This window comes from Semicossyphus pulcher, unplaced genomic scaffold (assembly GCF_022749685.1).
Source record: "Semicossyphus pulcher isolate SPU_LCO1_2020_fin unplaced genomic scaffold, fSemPul1.0.p SCAF_21, whole genome shotgun sequence".
In the NCBI taxonomy this organism is placed as follows: Eukaryota; Metazoa; Chordata; class Actinopteri; order Labriformes; family Labridae; genus Semicossyphus; species Semicossyphus pulcher.
In genome coordinates this window covers 16431277-16456469 of record NW_027211695.1, presented here as the reverse complement: position 1 = coordinate 16456469, position 25193 = coordinate 16431277, and the positions used below count along the sequence as shown (strand labels likewise).

Sequence of the window (25193 nt, the reverse complement as noted above, 5' to 3'; positions counted from 1 at the left end):
CGTACAAACTACAGTCCCTTTGAACTGCGATGCATTCCCTTACCGTCATACAAACTAAAGTCTCTTTGAACTGCGATGCATTCACTTACTGTTGTACATTGTAATGCTCCCTTGAATTGTGATGCATTCACTTGCAAACGGACGTGCATTGAATAGTCAGTGAATATGTATCTTTGATGTGGAACAAAACGATTCAAGGCAATGATTTTTGTTTTCAACCCTTAATTTTACATACAATTCATACATTCTTTGAAACTAACCTGTAACTACACAAACAAATGTAGTTTGTAAATGATGTGCATCACAGGCTTTTAAGTAATGCTCAATTACTATTGTTTTGTAAGTAGTAAGCTAGTTAGCCGGGCATGCTAACGATTGCAGCCTACGAAACATAATTAAGCCATTATGTACCTTGTAGGTTTTATGTTGTTGGGTTTGTAAAAGCTAAAAAAAAAGATTCAAACATACTCTGATTGTAGTCGGAGGAGCGTTTAGCTTCCACACAGTTTATAATAATATGAATGTAAAGGATTCCTTATATGTTAAAGGCCTTAATACATGTAAATAGTAGTAGTACTTTATTTCGGTCAGTATTTCACAATTTCTCCCAACCAAAAAAACTAATAGAAGCACAAATATATTTTACAAAAAAAATAATAATAATAGAAAAAAGAAAAACATTTAAAAAAAAAAAACATAATTAAATGATGTGCAATGCTGTCATTACAAGTTGTGTTTCTTTCACTTGAATGTCATTCCATGAACATATATTGACTTGATTAGAATAAAGGTGGTACTGGGTATAAATGTGTGTGTTTGCATTATTAGTAAAATAAACATTTAACAGTGGTTTTGTCATTCTATTTTGGGGGTGTGGCTGAAATATTCTGAGCGAACTCCGACACCTGCTTTATAAGGTGTATGTGGGTTTGCGAGCATCCAGGAAATGACAGCATCCAATGGGCCCGCCCTCTTTCCCAGCAGTCATAGGTGTGTCTTTACCTGTGGAGGAGGAGGAACCAACCGTTAAGAGCGTAACTTCACACTGTTAGAGCCTGAGGAAGAACAAGCTGGTGCAATAGTTGCACAAGAGAGGTATGTGAGTTTTATATTTTAACTTTGATGTTTCGAACTTCAAAAGTTTGCAATAATTTAAGTTGTTTTTGTGAGTAAACAGAATTGACGAGCTGCTTGCACTGAATTACAGCTTGATTGTTTACAGTTCATGTTAGTTGTGAGTGAGTCAGTTTAACTGTTTTACAGCTGGGGGTGTTTTGTCTGACATGTCAGAACATAAATAAACGACCTGAAATGTGTTTGTGAAATGTAACTTTTACTGAATGAGAAATGTAGCTGTGAACAGGCCATATTTACTTAAGCTGTAAAAACAATTATGTCACGGTAACTTAATTATAATTCAAGTTAGTGTAAATGTAATAATGCAAATTTTTGTGATCTTGTCGAATGTAAAGTTTTCCAACTTACAAAAATGACTAAGAATGTCAGTCAAAAGGATTTACCTTGTAATACCGAATTTCCCCCCTCGGGATCAATAAAGTATGATCTTATCTGAACAAAGCTGACCCCAGTTTAAATATATATGGCCACACAGTGCAGTGGTTAGTGCTGTCACTTTACAGATAGAAGATCCCTGATTCGCATCCCAGTTCGCCAGGAATGAAACTAAAAGACTGTGTTGACAAAACAACTAAATTATAAGTTAAGTTAATTTGACTGGGTGAGCTTATTTGTTTTGAATCAATACACATTTATCTGAACTTATCTCCCCAAATTCAGTCAACTTCGAATTTTAAGGCCTGGAAGTTTGTTTAGTTTGAACAACTAGCTTCTTTTTACAGTGTAATATTTGATCAATATCACAGGAAACACTTGACTCCGATTGGCCAGGGCTTGTGCAATATTTTGTAATGACCTCATGGCTCTGTCTGCACTTTTTAAAACTGATTTCAGTCCATGATTTGCACAGAAAGCTTGAAGGTAATACATTTAAAACACTACTATGTTACGGCTTCAACTTGTTAAAGACAATTATGTTTATCTACATGTTTAGTTCTAACAAAGAGTCTTCAATGAAAGTGTTTACCTGCCTGTGCTGTCTTAGGAAATACAGGAACAAATACATTAAGTAAAGTTCAAATTTAACAGCAGTTTTCTACGTCTGTAAACGTACGAAGCCTTATTTAGTTTGCATGTTGGGTTTTCTGAGGTCAGCTGTCTGGTTCAAGAAAAAGTTCTGTCTGGACATCAGAAATGATCAATCAGAAAACTCATGCTGACACTCTGTGTAGTAACAAGACTCGAGGTAGCCGTGACCCCGGCCTTGCTAATCACTGAGCTGCGAGAAATCCTGCAGCGATAGCCACCACCTGCAGGAAGGCTGTCCACCACTTGCTGGAGGCAGCTTGACCAGACAGCTCTTTGACGTGAGCCTGCAAAGCCTTCACGATGGCTGCATCTACTACTCTGATAATATTACAGACTCCAGCATGCGCTTCCCGCAGAACTGCTATGTCAGGTCTTTCAGCACAGCCTTGCACACTTTCTTGGTGCTCTTCACATCCGGACAGAAGCCTTCAGTGACAGTGAGTCCCTCCATCGTCTGGTGAACCAGTCTCTGTGTATGGGCGACCCAGTCCTCCTGGCTGCGGTTCTGGAGAGCGTTACACTTTGTCAACACTCTCACAGTCACAGCAGGGCGACAAACAACCGGAGCTGGTCCGTGTTTTCTGACTCGGCTGCAGACTCACAACTGGAGGGCACAGCAGGCTCTGTGGGTGACCTCAGAGTCCTTCTCTTGAACTATCTCTGGTTTCTCTTGCTCGGATACGGAACTTGTTTCCATTTTCAAGGATTCCCACTTCTTCAGCGGTTCAGTCGATTATGTTTAGTGTAGTGTGAGATCTGCTACAGAGTCTATATGTTCTAGAAAGCCATTCAATCACACACGCATTCCCTCTCCTGACTGTGGAACCAAACATGGTGGCTCAGTCAGCAGTTTGACACACACACACACCATATAAGGCGCTCATTCACCGCCACAAACATTGTGATCTAAGTGTGACCGCGTTGAACTGAGTTGCTTTGTTTTCCTAGCTTATTTTAATGACACAGTTACATGATGGCCCTGGTAAAGGTCAAAGTTCAACACTGCTGTGTCAATAAAGGTTGCTCCATTCTTTATGCGTTGCTTCTCCTTAAATAGTTTTGTCCACTGCATTATTTTAAGGGGCTTATTTGAAAAGCATTTTTTATACATTAACAGACCTGATACGGATTCTGTCTTTGTTTTCTGTGCAGACATACTGTAATCATCGCCCACTGGAATAAACCACCATCTGTGCATGCGGATACCACACCAAATCCGAGCACAGGTGTGTGCACACGCATGCAAAAGCAGACACTAAGCTTGGCCCTCATGTCAGAGCCTCCTCCTTGCTGTATCTGTCTGGATGAGTTCACCAGCCCTGCTTCCCTCCCCTGTGGACACCGCTTCTGCCTGGGCTGCATCGGCGAATTCTGGAGGATCCATGGGGCCTGTCAGTGCCCCCTCTGCAAGGCCGTCTTCAGCAGCAGGCCGCAGCTTAAAACAGACCAAACTCTACATGCAAGCGCCCCGACCCAGGGAGCAACTGCGCCTTTAAAAGCTGGAGAGGTTCCCTGTGATTTCTGCCCGGCTAAACACAGAGCAGTCAAATCCTGCCTGGAGTGCATGGCCTCATATTGTGCCACTCATCTGGAGCCGCATTACCAGGACGAAGACCTTGGGCGCCATCTTCTGATTAATGTGGCGAAGAACCTGGAGGACTCTGTTTGCAGGCTGCATGGAAAGCAGTTGAACCGGTTCTGTAGGAGTGATCGAACATGCATTTGTGCCATGTGTGTACAAACAGAACACCGGGGCCATCACACTATTTCCATCAACAAGGAAGCGACAAAGAAGAAGGTAAAGACTAAAAAGAGCAGCATCAACGTTGGACACTTAATGTTGCAGGGGAAAGAACATAATCAGATTTATCAGAAATCATGTCGCTTTTGAGAAAGACAATGTTGAATTTTCAAACAAAATAACGATTGAATTCCAGTGGTTTTGCTGCTAAACCTTAACATGGTCAGGAACATCATTCCAAAATTTCTCTATAGAAGTTATAGAAGTTAGTTTTAAGTTGGATATTCGACAGACACTCTCTCGGGAGCCAGCAGTGCTTCTCACTCGGCTTCTCTCAGAGTTGGTAGAGGGAGGACGGTGATAATACGTCCATGACTTGCCCATATAAAAATTAGGATTAAAAAATACAACTTAATTAGGTTCATGTTGCCCACTAACTTTAAAGACCCCCTCTAGTGAAAATCCAACCTTGTAAACATCTCCATGTGGTGTTCTTCATGTGCTACAAGACATATCAGCAGTCATCTCCATGGCTGGGCCTGTCTGCTTTTAAACTGCAGTGTACCAAGGACAGGCTGAACAACACGTTTTCAGATTGGCAGGTTTGAGACGTCACAAACCTAAGGAGCCAATCCCGTTAATGGACGGGGTGATTCTATGCATATCATTATGTGTAACCTATGGCAACCACTTGGGTGATGTGCGAGCCAGCTGTAACCGCCATCGGCATTTTTGCGAACTTGCTACTGACTACTAACGTTAACGTTACTACTAATTACTAAATTTTAAGCTAGCTAAGTTTCAAGAAGTCGCCACTTAATGATGGCAGAGACGTGTTTTGTTTGGCGGTTGGAAATTTGCATAGTGGGCGGGGACTTTGCAGATTCATGAATTTTTAATGAGGGAGAAGGAGGAGATTTATTATGTCAAGCAGAGCATTTTATACGTCTTAAAACATGACTGGAGCTGCTCTTTTAATGCTTAAGTGTTTTATTTTCTATACATGTTTTTATAAAGGATAAGGGTTTTTTTTTAGCCAATAGCTACGAGGTCATGTGACCTAATGACTCAAAATAAGTAATAATAAATTGGACAAATAGGACACACCTCTTTATATCTTATTTTTATTATTGAATGCAAAATTAATGTTTGATTTTTTTCAATAGCTTCCATGTCATGTGACCCAGTGTCCTCAAAATAATGTCAGATGTCAATACTCAACTGGACAAATAAGACACACCTCATTACATTTCAGCCCCTTTTCTATTTTTGACTGTAAATTTAAACATAATTTGAACGACAGTTAGCTACAACTTTTAGGGAACATCTGGTCTTAATTGAAAGAAAACAGCAAAACGCAATTTAACATCTCAAAATCTCAAAGACGTAAAAGCAGTCTGTTTCACATCAGCTGTAAAAAGAAATGTAACACCACAGTGACATCGGTGATGGGCGTATGGCGGGACTGCAACATGCTTCAGGGTTTTATTGCTGAAAGGACAATGCAACAATGACACTCCACAATCGTCTTCTAACACAATCACAAAAATGAGTTGCTGACGTAATATTTTGTCGCACAGGTTAAACTCAAGTGGAGAAAGTTGCAGCTTCAGCAGGCGATTCAAGAAAGACTGAGCAAAGCTGAGGAAATGAAGCTCTCTGCAGACCTCACCGAGGAGGCGTGGGCACAAAATAAAGAGCTGCTCGCACAACTGGAGGAAGAAGTCTCGGAGCTGCAGCAGAGACACGGCGAACTGGAGCAGCTCACACAGACTGAAGACAACCTCCACTTCCTACAGGTTAATTTCATGGTTGAAAATCAATAGATAGCTAATCATTCAATGAAATCATGTCGATACTTGTGACATTAAACTCCTCTCTCTTTTTCCTGCAGAGACTCCAACACACAACTTCAACGTAATCAGTGGACCAACATGTTGAAGATAGATCTGAAAGAGCACTAGAACAAATTTAGTTTATTTTTCTTTTTTGAATTGGTTTAATTATTCACAGCAACACGCCCTGTTGGATGGTTTGTTTGCTCTACAAACAACGGCTCAACCTTTTGAAAAGTGTGCTTATTCACTTTCTGAAAGAAATGGACCGACTTGAACCTCTAAAACGTTGTTTGTTGGATCTGTATAAATAAAAGGTGTTAAAAGGTCAATTTCTCAGTTGGTGTTGGACTATCTCCAACAAGCAGTTGGCTTTGTGACGTCACAAAGTGCAGCTTCAGCAGGCTTCTGAGAGCTGGCCAATCAGAAGAAAGGGGCAGGGTTTCTTAAAGGGATTGAGCTGACTGAGTCGTTTCAGGCAGAGGCTGTATGAGGGCCTGCACAGAGTTTTTTAACTGTAAATTATGCCAAGCTACTCCACAGGTATCACAGAGTGAAATATGAAGCTTGAAATTAGCATAGTACCCCCCTTGAAAATAGACTTCTCCCTACTGGGACTCCTGCTCTTCATAGTACATCACTTGCCAATAAATAGTTTGTTTGTAAAAAGGCAAATTGTCACATTAGGTTGGTTTTTTGGGTTTTTTTTTTTTTTTACAAATTTAACAAACAAGGCGAAACATGTAATAAGTGGGCTTTACAGGTATTGATAGGTATTTTTTTTAACCTTAGACAAAGCCTTGCTAGCTGTATCTCTTGGTTTCCAGTCATTATGCTGAGCTATGTTAGCTGGCTGCTGGTCTTATATGTAACAGTCAGTGGTGTCAATCTTATGTGTATTTTCCAAAAAAAACTTATTTTAATGTATTACCCATGATGCACTGTACCATTTAAGCTAATATAAGATTTGTACAGATTTTAACCAATGACTGTATACATAGATGGATAATGTGTCTCCATCTGCTCTCATTGATTGAAACTGAAGCCAAAACAGCCCCCGTGATAGGCGCTGCCATCTTGCGATGGTGACGTCATTTGGAGCCAGAGCTGCGCAGTAGAGATCAGTGGGTGGAGCCGCCATAACCACTTCCGCTAACCAAAACACGCACTTAACATCAGTGTGTTGGTCAATGTGTTGGTCTGACGCAGACGTTCACAGATATGGAAACTTCAATGATTGTAGTGATACGTCTCCTCTCGCCGTTCATCCTCTACTCTCTAACTATAACGACAGAAACCATGTTTGAGAAAAGTGTATTTGTCATGTATTTTGATTTTATAGTTTGACTCATGTCCCATCTGTTAACATGGAGGAGGGGGGCTTTATGAGCTATACTGCAGCCAGTCAGCAGGGGGCGATAGAGAGGGTTTGGCGTCACTTGTAGGGAGCTGTCATGTCGTACATCTTTTTATACGGTCTGTATTTTTAACACTGTAAAACAGAGTGTGGGTGATGGCTCATTGAGAATATATTGTATGAATGTAATTTATGTCTGGCTGGATGATGTGAGTTATCTCAAGAATAATGTGATTTTTAAAGCAGAGCAGTATTTCATTGTTTAGATGTTTTGTTTTTGTCTTTGATTTTGAAAAAATAAATAAAAAGCTGAACCCTTACCGATGTATTCATACAAAAGAGTAAAAGGCATTTTGATTTAAAATAACATAAAGCGATACTCTTTTGTTTTGTTGGACTAATACCTTTGTAACACACAGAGTAAACCTGAAACCGCAGCGAGTGTCTTCACGAAACCCTTTGGTAACATTAATATTTGATCTGTGTGAGAACCTGCTCAACAAGCGACACACCCTGCGACAGATGATTTGATTCCCGGTTTGCATGCTGACATACTTTAATTCAGGAATAGACATGCATTGGTTTGAACAGAAATGAAACTTAACAGAAAGAGGAAGGCCGAGAGGATAGACACACACACGCACACACACACACGTGTATTCTTTAGAAGTCGAGAGAGAAAGAGACAGAAGGCTGTGGATTAAGGAGCTTCTAAGTTATTCTTAAAGGTAACATTACGCTCCTCATATTACATCATTCTGAATATCAGTATATTATTTTTTAAATTCGGAAAAATACATTTTTTGCTTTAAGTTCTGTTTAAATCTTTTAACCCCTGTTGACTGCTGCTTAATACCAATCATTTCTCTTTGATTCACTTACTTCTAAAATATTAATTAACTGCACTGTGACCATCTGTAGTGTTTTAGATGGGGTTTGTTAACTTTACTAATGGTTTGTCCCTTATGCCGCTACGCTTCCGTAACTTTCTGCTGATGGGATTTATCACACATAGTCTTAAGGCTAAATTATTCAGTGGGTGTGACACCCGTAATACCTAAGAGCTGCATCAGTACTGATGTTTCCTTGTTGTGCAGAAAGAAAAGTACTTTGTCATCTTGACCTTTGAAAACTGTCCTGTAAAAAACTAAATGATTAATTTAACAGAATCCTCTTACTCTTCTTAGCCCTGCTGTTCAGTCTCTATTGATAGAGAGCAGGGTTAAACTGCTCATAGACGCAGGGGTGCTGATGTTAATTCACAGATCTTTGCTTTTAATTTTTGAAACTGCAGATAAAGTCGTCGTTGTTGAACTTTTGTGTTTTTTTCACTCACGTGTAGACCAAAAACTTGGGTGGGAAAGGAAATCTAAAACTGAAAGCAATCGGTGAGGAAATGATTGGATTGTTTTTTATACCTTTATTGATCGAGAGGACAGTGGATAGTGTTGGAACCGGGGAGTCAAACCCAGGACTTTAGCCTCTGTTCATGCTGAGCTAAACTGGTGCCAGGAAATGATTAAATGAATCAAACTAGTGCAGTGCCCGGCGCGTGACCATTCAGAGTGTGTGCCGTTTTTAACAAGCCCATTGCTTGGCTTTCGAAATTGCTGTGTAGGTTCTGGGGAAACCCTGTTGCCATTCAAGAATGCATGCCTGTTCAAAGCTGGCCAGTGTTGGTTGGTGGTATATCTGAGCTAGACTCCTGGATGAGCTAATTGCAGCATTGTTGAGAACTGAAATATGGGTACTTGAAGTGTTCTTGAGAATCTCTTGTCTGGTTGACTTTGCACTCAAAGATATGCGAAGGACAGACATAACATACAATTAGATTCCTCCCTTTATAGTTGGATTAAAAGACAATCTTTCCAGACCACTGCATCTTTATTGTAAGAAAACTGGAAGGTTGCACACTGTAGGCCTTAATAATCAATGTTGGTAGATTGATAGTCTATTGAAAGTACTTACTGTCACGGGAAGGGACAGCAGGCAGCATGGGAAGGACCCAAATGCAGATAGATGTAGGCGGACTGGTGCAATCCAATGATTTACAGTAATAAAGTAAGCTTACAGGCCTGAAGCTAACAAGATGGGCTGTTGGAAGGTAAACACCTTAGAAAGGAAGAAAACAGATGCTACCCTGTGCATCTGTACAAGATACCAATGATGTGTGACAAAGGGTTAGAGCTTGACAGCCGGGTATAAGAACTTCCAGAATACTTAAACGTTTATCTGAGTACAGGGCAACATGCTAAGCAGAGAAGTCTCTGAGACATATTACATTTCTGATTGAATAACCTCATGGTGCTCTCTTTAAGCAGATATGGCCTCCGCTCAGGAATCACCCTGCGAGACCACCTCACTGGAGAAGCACCTCATATGCACCATCTGCATGGATCCATTTGTGGATCCTGTCACTACATCTTGTGGTCACTCCTTTTGCAAGAAATGCCTGTGCTGCAACTTTAGGTACAATGACATGGTGTGCCCACTATGCAAGCATCATCTGAACAGAACTCCAGATGTGAACATTGTCCTGAGAAGCATTGTGGAGCAGATGAAAAAAAAGGCCCCAGAGAAAGAAGATGATGAGTACACTGGGGCACCCGGAGAAGTGGCCTGTGACATCTGCACAGAGCGAACGCTGAAGGCTAAGAAGTCCTGCCTTGTGTGTCTTGCCTCGTATTGTTCGAACCATCTAGGGAAGCATTCTTCAACTAAAAGGTTGAAGGGCCACAAGTTGGTGCAACCTGTGGAAAACTTGGATGAGAGGGCCTGTCTGCAGCATGGACGCCCCTTGGAGCTGTACAGCAGGAACAAGGAGAGATGCATTTGTGTACTCTGTATGAAAGAAGATCAGGAGGAGGTTGTTCCTACTGAAGACGAATGGAACAGGAAGAAGGTGAACTACCACAGGGAGGGCCTTATAATTTCTTCATTAAAGTTAATGATGTATCACGGCTCATAGATGTAATGTTTGAAGTGGATTACTGACTTGCTTTTCTTGTTTTCTACAGGCTAAGCTTGATAACACCAAGAAAGAGTTACAAGACAAAATAAAGAACAGAAAAACATGTAAGGATGAGTTAAATGCATCCCTAAAGAGCTGCGAGGTAAGCTACAAGGAAGACACACATTACTGATAAAGCTCAAAACTGGTTGAGCAAGTTACAAACCGACACGGCTGTAAAATGGAACAACTGTAAAATATTTACATATACCCAAACACTACTTAATGCTGCTTCTTGGGCCAAAAGTCTGTAGTAAGAATGGAAAAGCTGACCTTTCTTTACAGGCCGAGAGGTGTTGTTTCTGAACAACCTGTCCAAGAAATACTTGCACTTGTTGTTTGTCAGGCTAAATAAGTGGGGTTTTTTTACCTGGACTTTTGACCTTCAAGCACAGATAAGATCATCCCTTAATGATCAGAGGGAATATATTGTGGTATATGTAGCATTTGTGCAAATGAAATGCAAGTGAATGGACAATGCTTCATTTGCTTCCATTTTCAGGACCAGCTGAACAATGAGTGGGGGGATATTGAGGCTGTGTTCACAGCAGTTATTGCCCTTGTGGAGGAAGCCTATGCGAAAGCTCTTCAACCACTCAAAGACAGGAGGCAGGTTGTGGAAAAGGAGGCCAAAGACATCGAAGAGAAGTTGGAAGCAGAGATCCTCCAACTTGAGAAAACCATCTCTGAGTTGGATGATATATCTGCACTTGAGGACCACATCCTTTTCCTGCAGGTGAGAAGAAACTTTTCAGGAATGGACCCACAGTCCAGTTCCAGAATGAGCAACAGTCCAGCTTCTTTTACAGGTCTTTTCTTAACCAATTACCTAGATCACTGGGACTGGGCCAAATCCCAATTCCACCCCTTGATCTCTCTCCTATTTTGGATGCCCTCGACTTGGTAGTGGCCCTTCAGAATGGAGCTTAAATTGGTAGGGGTTGAAGTGTGTGCCTAGTAAATGGGACCCAAATTGTATTGTGTTTTTTTTCCATGTTATTCTGCCCCAGTATGCAAAGCATTCTCCTACCACATCATTTGGAGACTTCATCTGAATATTTTTATATTTGAAGGGTCCATTTTTCAACCAACAAAAGAAACTGGACAACCGACTGTAGGCAGTAGCGCACAAAGCTGAACAGTAGGGCCAGGTGCTAGCGTTAGATGGGAGAATTTGGATGCCTGTTGGTTTAACCTGGATTTCTTTCTGACTTTCCCTGTCTCAGACTTACCCATCCCTTCAAGACCTGGAGAACATCAAGGACTGTCCAGAGGTAGAACTGGACACCTCATTGTCATTTGGTACCATGAGAACAACCACAGCCACCATGTTTGAATCAATTCAACAGGAACTAGAGAAGCTGACCCCCACTGGTAAAAGTTTAATCTTAGTGGTAAATGTTGAAAGCTGCAAGTTGACTTAATTGATCTGAAATTCTTTCTTCACTTTGTAGAACTTCAGAGAATTCCGACGTTTACAGGTATGTGATATAGTCTGTTTCTTCCTGACAATTACTTTCAAAATATCCACTTATAAGTACAGATGTTACAATTATTGTCAACTTGTAATTAACAGAGGATGTAAGGCTGGATCCAACCACTGCGCATCCATGCCTTGTTCTCTCTGATGATGGTAAGGAAGTGAAAGATGGAGGAGAAGACCAGGAGGTTCCTGATTCTCCGGAGAGGTTTGACATGTTTGGCAGCGTCCTGGGGCTCAACGGGTTGACTTCTGGGAAGTCCTACTGGGAGGTGGAGGTCAGGAACAAGACCGGGTGGGATCTGGGAGTGACAAGAGGCGATGCAAACCGCAAAGGGAAACTATCACTGTCCCCAGATAATGGGTACTGGGTTGCTGTACATTATCAAGATGAAAAGTACGCAGCTATGACAGTTCCACCAGTTCGTCTTTTTCTGAAAGAGAAACCTGTGAAGGTGGGAGTGTTCGTGGATTACGATGAAGGTCTTGTGTCCTTCTACGATGTGACTTCCAAATCTCACATCTACTCGTTTACTGAGTGTTCATTCCATGACAAGATCTTCCCATATTTCAGTCCGCATGTAAAACAAGATGAGAAAAACCCTGATCCTTTGATCATTTCTTCGGTGAAAAATTGTGAGCAGGACATGGATATGTCATAGAGTTAATTTGTTAGGGTATCAAATTTAGAATGTGAGTGGGAACTTTGTGGTGATTTCTGCCTTTGATGCTTGGTGGGTTTTTAAAAAAATAAATAATAAAAAATTGTGAGTATGCATCTGGGATATAAGATCAACAAGCCTTTCGGGAGTAAAAATGCTATATGTAATTGGACGCTACTATTCAATTCAATTCAATCGTTTTATTGTCATATATACAGATAAAAGTTCCACTGTATAATGGAATTCTTACTCTTGCTCTTTCACCCTCAATGCCGCTTTTTTTAAAACTAAAACTTAATAGATAAAATAGAAAGGAAAGAACTATACAGAAAACATGATGTTGAAGGGAACGAGCAAACATGTCTGCCACAGTGGGCGCCATCTCCTTAAACCACATTTTCTTACAGCAGATTGTTAGTACTTTTTTCCTCAATGTTTTGATGGCGTACAACACAAAAAAGTGAGTGCATTGTTACATTACATTATGTCATTTATGTGTAGTTGTGTCACACAGAAAGGTTTCTTTCGAAGTAAATCTCAAGGTACTGTATAATGTTTCTGACCACCACTGTCTATATTCTGTGGTCATATTAAAAATGCTGTTAAACCATGTTGAACTTTGGTGGTGCCAGATATCTTCATTTCCAAGACGTTTTAAACTTAATCAGTGACAGACAAGGATTTGCATTGTATACAATTGACCTTTATGTGGACAAATATATTTTACAGCTTCTTTTGGGTACTGATCATGATTCAACTACGCATGAAATGTCAGCGTGTTTGTGCTGTCAACAATGAAGCTTTAATTTTTTTTTTATAGAAAAAAAGAAGGGCTGAGAATTTTTTTCTGTACAATATAAATGTGTAAAACGTATGTTGTAATTAAATTCTAAATAAAAAACAGACATTTTCAAATAAATCAAGTTTCCTTTTTCTTTTGAAAATATCTGTTACCACTCCTAAAATATACCTCTTCTTAGTCGTTTAGTAGTCTCTTTATTATGCAACAGTGTGGTTACGGCTTGGCAGAGCGAACAGTGCGGTTTGTGGCCTTTTTTTCTAAAGAAATGAAACTGAAAACAGAAAATGGTACCCTAATCGCAGCAACAGACGTCTACATTTTCTTATCTTTTGGTCTTACTAATGCTGATTAACTGAGTTTGTGCAGGGTGATGGCTTCAGGGTTACTTGTTTCAAATGTAGCTCACAAAGAGTTCTTGGTTAATTGTTTTAATTCCTATTAAAAGTAGTGGAGGTTATTTATTAAAAAAGATAAGTGTTATATAATAACACTTACCCATAAGCTATGATGCAAGTTATGCTCGGGTCAATTAAAGGGAATGCTTTAGGATTGTTTCGGCTGAATTGAAACTGAAAGAGTTCAGGAGGCGGCAGATACAGGAAAAGAAAGATCACACAGAGGAGTGTGACGGACGAGGTAACAGGCAGCAAGGTAAGATCGTTTGACTTTTGTTGTTTTTTTACTTTAAAGAATTTTGTAAAGTTAATTCAAGAATTAAAATGCATGCCAACATATTTATATTTTCACTGTCATGTTTCTGTGTTGTAGAAGAAGGATATAATGTTAAAAACAGTGTATGCCTTTAAGAGAAATAGTTTTGCATTTAAGATATGTTCAAATGTTATTAAAGCTTATTTCATTTAAGAGAATAGATTTTTGTCAAAATTAAATATTTCACCACAGTGGACCCATGTAACAAGAGTGAAGGTTGTATAACACAGCCAGCTGAATGATTGACAGTGCAAACAAATTACACTGAAATGTCTGACGGGCAGGGCAGTAATGCAAATATACTGAGCCACAGGTTTCAGGGCGAGTTCAAACACACAAAATATAGTGGGGAGTTTATTTAACGTATAATTAGCAGTCGAATAGTTTAAATAATTCTTTGAGTGCCGTCAGAGTGAAACAACAACAGAGCTTCCTATAAGTTTGTTGTTTCATGATCTCGTTTAACTGCATACTCCAGCACATCGGTCAACTAATTCTACTGTAAAATCCAGTTAGATAAATGAAATTCATTATGTTATAGTGATTGGTTTAATGCTAAGTTATGCACTGATACACTTGGGCAAACGTATTTTACACTGAATGTCATACTTTTTTTAATAATACAAATGAAACAATCTCGGATCCCATCAGCTCTAGTCTGAAACAATATAACCTGGGGACGCCGATGAACGTGCCTGGCGGTAAGCGATAAACGACTTCCCGTCAAGACTTCCTGTTCTATGTGCTGCATTGTTACCGAAAGGTCTGTCCTGAAAACTTTTAAAATGCTTGTTTTAAAAGTCCGATCGATCTGATGCATTCGAGGAAGTCGGGAAATCAGAACGCTGAACGTCTTTCATGACACAGCTTCATCTCAAGTTAAATTGTAGATCTAGAACAGATTGTTAGCTGTTAGCATGCAGATGTCTGTTTATAGAGATTAATAAGAAGCGAAATCAAGGTGGGAGCTGGTGAGAGCCGGGATACCATTACAGAGGATTTCGTTGCGCCTGCTTTTGCTCTCCACATGGACTGTTTTTCTTGCTCGCCGCAGCCTGCTGATACGTGATTGGTCAATATTACTTGGACTACAGGCGTAGTTCAAACGGAAAACAGAACACTTGCCTTCCCGGAAATCCACGTCCCTGCCTACAGATTCTACTATGTAGACTATTCTACTATGTAGAATATATAAATAGAGATTACAAATGAAATAATATTAAAAAACGGACTTACACGAACACTGCACCATCTGTACAATAATGTAAAATACTATCCTTCTACACCATGTCATATATAAGCTGCTGTACCTTTTTTTATACTCGGCACATTTATACGTATTCCTTGTCATTTTGAATGTATTCATTTTTCACATTATCCTTTATTACATACATTGTGCATACATACTGTACATACACTAAAGGATTATAAAAAGTTATCTACACCACTTTGATCTGTTTAACCAGAAAAAACTGCACTATTGGTTTACATAAATTACAGACGGCTTTCTAACTTTCTAACTATCTTGTATTTGTCCTGTGCTACTGTAATGTGAATTTCCTTCTTTGGATCAAAAGCCTTCAGATATTATAAGATTCATTATCTTATCTAAAGGCTTACTTTAGTAATTACATTTTAACACATCAAGGTTTTCTTAACTGTAATGGGACCTAACTTTCTGCAGTATATTAGTTTGCATTTTTTCTTTCTATGTGTCTCTGACTGTATGTAATATGAAATGATTTGCAACTGTCAGTACTGTATAACATAGTCAGTACCACTAGAGGGCGACTAATCACTGTCAGTCCTACACGTACATGTTGCAGCTCAGTCAGCCATCAAATATCCTCACTGAATTTAAAGAAATCCAAGTAGACTTTAGATTTAAATAACAAAGAGAAATAGGGAACATATCACAAGCATTTAGCTTTTTTTATTATTATTATTTCTGCTCCTACAAAATTAAAATAAACTGTGCATTTGACTTCCACAGATAATCAATCGTTAGACATGAGCCTCCAGGTCTGCAGCCATTGCGGCTGGTCCAAAATCACGAGCTACCAAGGCCTGAGGATTCACCAGGGGAAGAATGGATGCACCCCGAAGGGAATGAACATCCCGCAGAGCGATCAATTCAGATTAAACAGTTACATTCCCAAATATACCTACGTGGGACCTACGATCAACATAGCAGAACCTTTTGTGGACATTTTCACCCCGTCTACACAGTATGGTGAGTGCTACACAGGGAATTGAGTTATTGTTTTACCCATATAGCAGCGTTAACTCCATTTAATTCACAGTAAAATTAATAACTAATTGATTTTAAAGAAAGCATTTCACTGAGAAAAAAAGATTTTTTTTTTTCAGAGGGTGAACACAACAGGCAGATGAAAGTATGGGAAGAGCGTCATCAAAGGAACAGTGGACCAATGAACACCACTCCAGTCAAGAAAGAGGTATATTCCTGTAAAATTAAACCTCAGCATAAACGTAAACCGCTCAGGACGGAGCCTTCTTTTGTGTTAAATGGAAATCATTATTGATAACAAAGGTAAAAGATGATTTGACACAAAAAGGTCTGAAAGACAGATGAAGCTTATTGTGAATGTTGAGGTTTTCTTTCACGAATTAGGATTGATATTAAGTTAAAGGTGAAACCCTTTGAATGTCTTCCCCCTCTCTCTGACAGAATGTGTTTCCAAGCCTCCCGTCCCCAACGATTCCTGCAGCCAGAGAAGTTGATGTACTGCAGATGATCAAATCAAGTATGCGGTTTAAGTATGGTTTATTATTGACAGGAAATAACAATAACCAGCTGTGTTTAACCGTGACTCATCCTCTTTCCCTACAGTTCTAGGAAATCAACAGGCCTCTCTGCAAACGGCCTCAAACTCGGACAGAACTCGTCGAGTGCTTGATTTCAGCGGTGACGCACAGGTAGAGATTTCTGACGGTGAAAACATCCTGCTGCCTTTCATTTTTGTAAAACATTGTCTTCCACTTTTCTGACAGCCTTTCCTGATCGGCTACCAAGCAAGTCCTGCTGCCGCAGAGGTCAACGTGGAGGCGACAAACCAATCATGTATGGTCCAAATCTTTATGGGGGGTTTGGGTGGGGGGATAACGTTGGGGTAGAGTTTGAGGGTTTGGGGAGTTAGGGTTACGGTAAGAGTGGGTTAGAGTAGGTCCAGGTTAGGGATGGGGGAGGGGGTAGATTGAGGGGTTAGGGGAGGGGGGGTTAGGGTTGATGTCTAATTAGAGGGTCTGGGGTCTTAGGGTTTTAGTTTGGGCTAGGGTTAGTGTAGGGTTAGAGCGGGTTAGGTTTGGGGATGGACTCAGGCTTACTTGTTCCAAGCTTGGGGTTAGGTCCACTGGCCTTGGGGTGTGCCAAATGTCGAACCCCACCACCCCAAAGGTTGGGTTAGGGTTAGGGTAGGGGGGGTTCGGTTGGGGTAGAGTTAGAGGGTTTGGGGGGCTAGGGTTGGGTTAGGGTAAGGGCTGATAGACTGGATTTAAGTTAGGGATATTTGGGGAAGGGGGGTTTGGGTTGAAGGGTTAGGGTAGGGCTAGCGGGGTTAGGGTAGGGGTTAGAGTTAGAGGGTTTTGTAAGCATAGGGTTTTGGCTGGGGTTAGTGAAGGGTTACAGTGGGTTTCGGGTTAGGGATAGGGTTGGGGTGGGGGGAGTTAGGGTTCATGATTTGTAACAGGAACAGAGCAGGAGTAAAATATACGATAGATACAAAGCAGCTTAGTTTGAAAGTGATAATCTTCTTTCTCTGCAGTGTTTGAAACTCCACCGCGGGTTTTGGATAACGCCACCAAAGCTCGTCGAGTGCTCAGTTTCTCCTCTGGTGCACAGCAGGTACAGCAGATTCTCCATTAGCATACATGTCCTGCTGGGGAGTTAAGCCAGTTTCATCCTTTGCATCACTTCTATGACTATATAGATGTATGACTTCTTGTAAACTGTTGGATAAAATGCTAAAGGCATTTCTTTTGGATATTCTTTTACCAATATCTTACCATTTTGCCAGCTAAAGTGTTTGATCCTTTAGGTGGAGCAGCCGGATTGGAATATTTCTACAACCACAGCTCAGGAAACAGTAGTCCGACAAAAGGAGAAAGAGAGGGAGGAAGAGAGGGAGAAAGAGAGGGAGAAACAAAAACTACTAAAGGTACTAAACTAAGACAAAACCAGGGGTGTAGCTCCATGGATGCTCCATTCATGTCCATTCAAAAGAAGTGGATTTTCTTGATCCGAGTAAAAGGGGGGATTGAATGTGAATTTCTGAAACTAAATGTAACTTTGTTATTGTTTTTTTACTTAATTTGTGTAACTTATGATGAAGAAGAGGCTACATATTAAGCCTTTCAATACAGTAAAATAAATGATCTGGTTCCCATAAAATAACCGTTCTAATGACAAGGATAATTCCTAAAATAGCTGCCAATATCAAACTGAAAAATATCAAACTTTTAACTTTAATCATCTATTTATAATGAATATATTTGGCACTAGAAGCCAACATGGTGAAATTTAGTTGCATTTGTAGCACCGTTAACTTGGATTTATTAACACAAAAATTGGTAGAGCCATTCCTGGTCCCCAGAGGATGAGTCCAACCGACTTTGGGGATCCTCTGACTTGGTATCCATACCCACCATAGGGTCACAGTTGAAACTCATCCAGAAAGATGTTTCCGTGTCTAATGCTTGGTGCAAAACTGACTTATGATGTAGCCCCATCATCAGGTCTAAATTTAATTTCACTACTTTAGATAATGCCTACCAAAAAAAAAAACATTTTCCCCATCAGCCTCAGCTGTACTTTGTGCTCAGTGATAATTATCAAATGCTAGAATGCTTACACGCTAAACAAGTGTTGACCATGTCATTATACTTGCTACAAATCAGCATGTAAGCTTTGTCATTGTCAGCATGTTAGCATGCTGACATTAGCTCTAAACTCACACCACAGTGCCAGTCGGAGCTTCAAAAAGGTGCTAGCTTGACTATTAGTCTTGTGATACTCTCTCTGGTAATTTATAATCGTTTAAACATCTCTAATTTAGCCCATGAATGTTTATCAGCCCATGTTTCTTTCATTATTCTTTCATTCATCAAGTCATTAAAATGTGTGCAAACTAAATATGTTCTTTTTCTGCATTGAAGGCAAGGCAAGGCAGGATAAAAGCTGATTTACAGCAAAAAATTCAGATGAGAGAACAAAAGATGGAGGAAGTCACATCATCTGCAAAAGCCTGCAAAGTAAGCCCATTCTTAACTTTTTGATTTTGGTTCTGGTTCATATTCCCGAAATATTCTCACGTTCTGCTGCTCTTTTCAGGGGAGCCTGGATTCTGAATGGCTGGAGATCAACAACGTGTTCTCTGACGTGATCAAAGTTGTGGAGAAGGTTCGCAAGAAAGCCCTTCAACCTCTGGAGGAGAGGTCGGTTAAAAAGCACTGATACAACACATAAGAGGCCATCAATGAAAAGAATTTAGCATAAGCATTCATCGTACTTTCCATTTTATTGAGACTAACTAATGTACCAAATGTTGCGTTCAGGAGGCAGAGAGTGAAGGCAGAAGAAAGAAACCTGGTCCAGAAACTGCAAAAGGAAATTGACAAACTCAAAAACATCATTGATGAGTTGGAGCAAAACCAAGAGTTACAGGTGAGCCCGGAGAATCTGACATCTGTGCTTCTGTCCTTTTTAGAATTCAGCATTACTACATTTATTTAGCACCAAATCACAACTTTTTTCATGATACTCAGTATATAAACAAGTCTAGATTGTGCCTGTAATGTTATTCAGAAAAACCCAATATAATAAAACCAGTGAGTTAGCATTTGGCAACAGTGGCAAGGAAGAACTTCAGCAGAACCAGACTCATTGGCGGACAGCTATCTTGGCCGAGAAAGTAGGATAGAAGGAGAGACAGAAATTTACCCCAGGATGAGGTCTACACTGAAGATCCAATTTACAGATGTGAAATATGTTTGATCGTAAAACTCATTAAGAACTTTTTGAGCTAATCATCTCAGAGCAGGGTCAGGTGTGTGTCCCTGATTAAGACCAGGTGGACAGGTTTTAGCTTGCTGTGTAGGAGTGTGTGAGTCTGTAGTTTGTTGGTGCTGTGCAGGTCTTTTCTCGAACCAAGCCTTTCTCTTGTAAGACATGATGACCATTGTGTTTTGGTTTGTTGTGTCTCCTTGGTCTCCAAAGGGTGTGTTTTGCTAGTCAGCAGCCTGACAGCAGTGGTTTAGATCCCCTTATGTAAGCAAAATCTATTAAAGGGTGCTTGTTTTTTAGCTCGCCAATATTCTCTCCTATCCAATTACTTACATTTTTTATGGTTATTGCTCTGGGATCATTTTCACCCCTGGTGTCCCACTCCCCATCATCCTGACATAACTATTAAACAAGTTAAATAGCCTGCTAATAAGATGAGGGTCTTTAAAAATCAAACAATGTACAGACAAATGAACTGACGTTAGCTGGGGTTGGCTGCGTCAACAGTTTTAGCAGTAGTGTCTATCTTGCAAGAAATTACTTTAACATATATTTAACCGATATTACTCTCACATCTTATATTCACTGCTAATTACAGCGAGCGGCTGAATACAAGTTAGAGAAAAGACCAACAATTCTGTGTACTTTTCCACTTGTTGCATATTTCAGATTAATTTAAGCTTCTTTCAAAAATGGTCAATTTTTCCTCAGGTTTCTCCTCCGGATAAATCTCAAGCTTGGAAGAATGTAACTGTAGACACTTCCTTCTCCTTCGGGACACTGAGAACCATGACATCAAACATGATGAAGAAGATTGACCAGAAACTGGAGACACTCTCTTCTGTTGGTGAGGTTTTCAATGCTTCTTTGTGTTTTTAAACTAAACCATAATTTGTATTTCAATCACTTTTATTAATATCATTTCTCTTTTTACAGAACTCAAAAGGACTCCTAAATTTGCAGGTCTGTGACTCAAAACTTTTTTTTAATTAAAATTGCAATTTTGATTCCAAATATCAGTGTTTATTGTTTGCGCGTAAAGGCCTCAAAAAGGGAGCAAATCTAAGGTAATCATGTTGAAACTCAACACCCTTTCAAATAAACAGTGTATTTTTTTGGGCGTGTCAAACGCAAAAGTTTCCCAAAAGCTTGCAAAACTCAAAATGTTACAAAGAAGGGGAAGTTGGCAGTTTCTTTGTAAAAGAGAAGATAAGTTAGAATTTTACACAATACCAAATACTGTGGAAGAGATTACAACACTCAAAATCAGAAATCATTGCGATTGAAATACTTTCACAGTGCATTAATTAGCACGTTGTTCTTCCATAAAGCATGTGTGAAGTACGACGACGTCGACTTCGTCAAAGTAGTTAAACATCTATCTATGTTGTACATAACAGCGTTATTTCTGTTTTCTGTTCAGTGAATGTCAAGCTGGACGCGACAACTGCACATCCATGCCTTGATCTTTCTGCGGATGGGAAGAAAGTGAAAGACGGAGGAAATAAACAGGAGGTTCCCCATTTTTCCGAGAGGTTTGACCTGCTTGGCAGCGTCCTGGGGCTCAATGGATTGACCTCTGGGAAGTCCTACTGGGAGGTGGAGGTCCGGAACAAGACCGGATGGGATCTTGGTGTGACAAGAAGCGACGCAAACCGCAAGGGGAAAGTCTCACTGACCCCAGATAACGGGTACTGGGTTACTGTACATTATGATGGTAAAAAATACGCAGCCATGACGGCTCCGCCTGTCAGCCTCTCCCTGACAGACAAACCTGAGAAGGTGGGAGTGTTCGTGGATTACCAGGAAGGTCTCGTGTCCTTTTACGATGTTACAGCTCAGTCTCACATCTACTCGTTTACTGGGTGCTCGTTCAATGGTGAGATTGTCCCGTATTTCAGTCCGCATCTCTTACAAAATGGGAACAACTCTGATCCTCTGATTATCTCAGCTGTGACAAAGCAGTAGTAGTTTTGAGTGGATGTGTTCCCGAATTATTGTGAAATTTATGGAAGCCCTGAGTGGCTGTGTTTCTTTCTTAATGCCCCAATATCGAGACCACAAGATTATGTTTTCAAAAAGCAAGTTTTGTCATCTCGAGATAATCAACCGCCATATTGTAATGTTTGTCAAAGATCTTGATAGCGTACAGAGGCGGCCTTTTGACAATTTGTGATTTAAGCTAAAGGTGTCAAATCAAGGACGATTCATTTTTTTTGCGTGATCTAATGAACCAAACGCATACATTCAATGTCTAAATTATTATCCATGAGATAAAGAAAACAAAAAATGTCTTGTTATAAATTCTTATTATCTTTAGAAATTAGTCTGTTGTTGTCTGGTAACAATTATATAATTTACAAGTAATTGTCACGGTTTGTTGATCACAAAAAGGTGAGGACCCAGATGCAGACTTAAACGATTTAAGAAAACAAAAATCCAACTGAAGATCCAACAAAAACAGGCGAAAACACAAATTCCAAAACGATACGTAGGCAAACACAGGAAGACGTACCTAGGGTTTTCACAGACAAAGACAATGAACCAGCACAGAGACAGGGGAGCACAGAGACTAAATAAACTTGGTGGAGGTGAGGCTAATCAGACACAGGTGAGACAATCAAGGGGCAGGTGAAAACAATCAGGGCAGGGCACATAATCAAACAAGCAGGAAACACAAAGGCAGGAAGTGGACCAACACGAGAGACAAGGTGACAAAGTAAAACAGGAAATGATCTAATCAAAAAGACAAGTGAAATACTAAACTAAACAAGACTAAATACTGACAAGAACACAGAATAAACTGAAAACAAAACTAAACGATGAGAACTCATGACAATAGACAAAGTGACAATGTAAAACAATAATAACTGAACACCGAAATACAAGACAAAACCAGAACTAAACTAGAAACTCATGACAGTAATCACAAGTCCAACAAGCCTTGAAATAACAAATGAATGAACTCGAATCTCAAGCAGGGCCATTCGCGGCTTCCGTAGAAATGTTTAATTTTGGGGGTAGCATAGGATTTTACTGTTGCATTATATTTCATCACATCACGAAAGGGTTTTATTGAAGTTTTATAGCTTGGTTTGCCATTTATTTTAAATTAGTTTTTCTTTCTAAGTTTTGAGTTTTATGAGCATTATGTTTTCCATTTAAGATTAATAAAATGTATCCTGGTGAGAACTGTAATGCAGTGTTTAATCAAATTATTCTACAAGTATATTTATCGTTTGAATATTGTCTCTATATTTTTGTTTTTCTCTTTATTGTAATTGTGAAATATAATATCAACATTTAACTCTTTTCACTTACCTTTTTAACACATGTTCATCGTATGTCAGCATGTTTCTGTGTTCTCTGTTGTAACTTACTTACAATTAGGCGGCGCCTCCTGTGATCAGAAGGGGTCGCTCTAAATATGCAAATTCATAGGTATTCTGATATTCTGTATGGAACTGGCATTTGTGGGAATACTATACATTTTCTATATTGATTTTTCTTTATTTTTTATGGTTTTGGTAAAAAATAAAAGAAATGTTTGGCATCATATTTTTAAGTAAATAAAAGCCTCAATGCACTCACATTGGCCCCCATTATTTTGTAACCTACCAGAATGAGTTATCTGTGATTTACTATCACCACACACTTATCCAACTTCTGTTTTTTGGTGTTTTGCACAACAAAACTTATCTGGGACATCAGAATCAAAATTGTTGGGTCACACCATCATGACACGCATTTCCTCATTCACCAGAAAGATCGGCAAGATTGCGGAATTTTAATTTCCTGGTAATCTTTGTGGACTTGCATGATTGGTTGTTGTCAAATGTTTGCATGACAAGAGGAGGTTATAAAATAGGAGAATTATCTATCAGAGACTTAAACATCAGTTGATGTTGATCCCTCCAGACTCACACAGCAACGGACAAAGGTAAGACACGTCTGTGTCTTTTTTATTTTTTTTGGCTTATTACATTTTTAACTTAAAAATATATTATTTGAAATACTGCAACAAGTCAGGAGGTCAAGATGATTAAGTGAACTGACCTGTCATTAAAATATACACAATAATCAACTAACAACCAAGAGCATGTTCAGTTACAATCAAAAACTACGTTTTGTTTAACTTAATAATGATTCAAACAAAAATACAAAAATAACTGAAAAATGTATGAAAACCACACATGAAACATAAAAGTACAGATACAAACTAAATATCAGTGTTTAAAAATAGCACATGAAAGCAGATGAAAAAAGGTTGTTGTGAATGAATGTTTCTTTTTGTACGTAGAAAGAAATTCACTTTTCAATTTTCTTTTTTTCAATTATGAAAAAAGGGCGTTCATCACAGAGGAAGATTACGTTTTTTAACTTTTGTAGTCATTAAATAAGGGTGTGCATTTCTATCAAAATAAAATGTAAAAAAACCCCAAAAAGGTAATTCCATTTTATTTAACACTACTTTTTTTTACTTTGTAAATGCACATTTTAGAGAAAGCATGTAAACTACAAACAACTTAATTCTTGTTGCTTTGATTCCATTTATCTGCTCAAAAAGGTTTTTCTCTTCTAGACAAAATGAAGGCCGTATTCCTGATTTCCGTCATCTTCACCGTAGCTCTCGTTCACGAGGGGCAAGGACAGCCCTGCACCTTTCCGGGCAGCATCGCAGCATACAGAACATTTGCCAGACGACACATCATATCAAGTCAATTTGACAGGAATTCTCTGGCAGAATGGGCGAGGTGAGCGTAAAACTTCAATCAATTAATTCCCTTTCAAAGAGAGTAACTGTTGTCTTATTGAAATTAACAGTAACACATTGATTTCATCTCACAGATACCTTCGTTACAACGACCTCTGCGGCAGAACTCCCACGCAGTCCTTCATTGACGGGAGAGCGGCGGATGTCAAGCGTATCTGTTCCTACTCTGGCCGACTCGTGAAACACGCCCCTCAGAGTAAAGGTGACTTCTGCATGAGTCCATCCAACATGGTGTTGTATGAAGTTAAGTCTGACACGCGTTGTAATGTTCAAAATGCAAGACGCGTTCAACACAATGTGATTGTTAGATGTGCTAGGGTCGGAAGCGACTGCCTCCCGATCCACTTTGAGGCTTTCAGAAACCAAATGCCAGACCGACAACACTGCACCCAAACCTGATCTGTGTAGGGTTAGTGTTCCAACTGTCAGGCTAAGAATTTCCTGACATTTCAGCTTTTTGAGCCTGATTCCAGAACAATCCTCCACCTGAATCCCGACAAAACTGAAATACTTCCAATTGGATCATTGAAGCTGATACGTTTGTTGGCCCATTTCAATTAAATATCACATGTACCTCTTAGAATCTGGGTATCATCTTTGCCCAGTCTATGTCGTTGACCATCATGTTACTGA

General features: G+C 39.6%; 3 protein-coding genes across 3 annotated transcripts; all 3 read left to right on the top strand.

Annotated features, from left to right (window-relative positions):
* Positions 1–1049: 1049 nt before the first annotated feature.
* On the top strand, positions 1050–5955 carry LOC138600651 (E3 ubiquitin-protein ligase TRIM47-like). Its single transcript, XM_069672116.1, has 4 exons — positions 1050–1095; positions 3319–3991; positions 5515–5706; positions 5802–5955. The coding sequence occupies exons 2-4, from the start codon at positions 3407–3409 to the stop codon at positions 5826–5828; spliced, it is 804 nt and encodes a 267-aa protein (XP_069528217.1). The 5' UTR covers positions 1050–1095; positions 3319–3406; the 3' UTR covers positions 5829–5955.
* A 1758-nt stretch (positions 5956–7713) lies between these two features.
* LOC138600648 (E3 ubiquitin-protein ligase TRIM39-like) lies at positions 7714–13090 on the top strand. Its single transcript, XM_069672114.1, has 7 exons — positions 7714–7827; positions 9421–10001; positions 10117–10212; positions 10612–10845; positions 11336–11483; positions 11564–11590; positions 11686–13090. Exons 2-7 carry the CDS (start codon positions 9423–9425, stop codon positions 12249–12251), a joined length of 1650 nt encoding a protein of 549 aa, XP_069528215.1. The 5' UTR covers positions 7714–7827; positions 9421–9422; the 3' UTR covers positions 12252–13090.
* Positions 13091–13496: 406 nt separating this feature from the next.
* LOC138600645 (E3 ubiquitin-protein ligase TRIM21-like) lies at positions 13497–23358 on the top strand. Its single transcript, XM_069672111.1, has 14 exons — positions 13497–13704; positions 15758–15997; positions 16135–16223; positions 16457–16532; positions 16619–16704; positions 16780–16849; positions 17550–17629; positions 17823–17942; positions 18940–19035; positions 19115–19218; positions 19339–19447; positions 20498–20633; positions 20723–20749; positions 21210–23358. Exons 2-14 carry the CDS (start codon positions 15775–15777, stop codon positions 21752–21754), a joined length of 1761 nt encoding a protein of 586 aa, XP_069528212.1. The 5' UTR covers positions 13497–13704; positions 15758–15774; the 3' UTR covers positions 21755–23358.
* The last annotated feature ends 1835 nt before the right edge of the window (positions 23359–25193 follow it).

What these genes read in the sequence shown, in the direction of transcription:
- LOC138600651 (XM_069672116.1), top strand. Translation starts at nt 3,407, where the DNA reads ATGCAAAAGCAGACACTAAGCTTGGCCCTCATGTCAGAGCCTCCTCCT. An exon ending in CTAAAAAGAGCAGCATCAAC is followed by an intron (nt 3,992 to 5,514) that starts GTTGGACACTTA and finishes AGAAAGTTGCAG; the next exon opens with CTTCAGCAGGCGATTCAAGA. An exon ending in ACAACCTCCACTTCCTACAG is followed by an intron (nt 5,707 to 5,801) that starts GTTAATTTCATG and finishes TTTTTCCTGCAG; the next exon opens with AGACTCCAACACACAACTTC.
- LOC138600645 (XM_069672111.1), top strand. Translation starts at nt 15,775, where the DNA reads ATGAGCCTCCAGGTCTGCAGCCATTGCGGCTGGTCCAAAATCACGAGC. An exon ending in AGAAACAAAAACTACTAAAG is followed by an intron (nt 17,943 to 18,939) that starts GTACTAAACTAA and finishes TCTGCATTGAAG; the next exon opens with GCAAGGCAAGGCAGGATAAA. An exon ending in CTTCAACCTCTGGAGGAGAG is followed by an intron (nt 19,219 to 19,338) that starts GTCGGTTAAAAA and finishes TGTTGCGTTCAG; the next exon opens with GAGGCAGAGAGTGAAGGCAG.
- LOC138600648 (XM_069672114.1), top strand. Translation starts at nt 9,423, where the DNA reads ATGGCCTCCGCTCAGGAATCACCCTGCGAGACCACCTCACTGGAGAAG. An exon ending in ACGAATGGAACAGGAAGAAG is followed by an intron (nt 10,002 to 10,116) that starts GTGAACTACCAC and finishes TGTTTTCTACAG; the next exon opens with GCTAAGCTTGATAACACCAA. An exon ending in CATCCCTAAAGAGCTGCGAG is followed by an intron (nt 10,213 to 10,611) that starts GTAAGCTACAAG and finishes TTCCATTTTCAG; the next exon opens with GACCAGCTGAACAATGAGTG.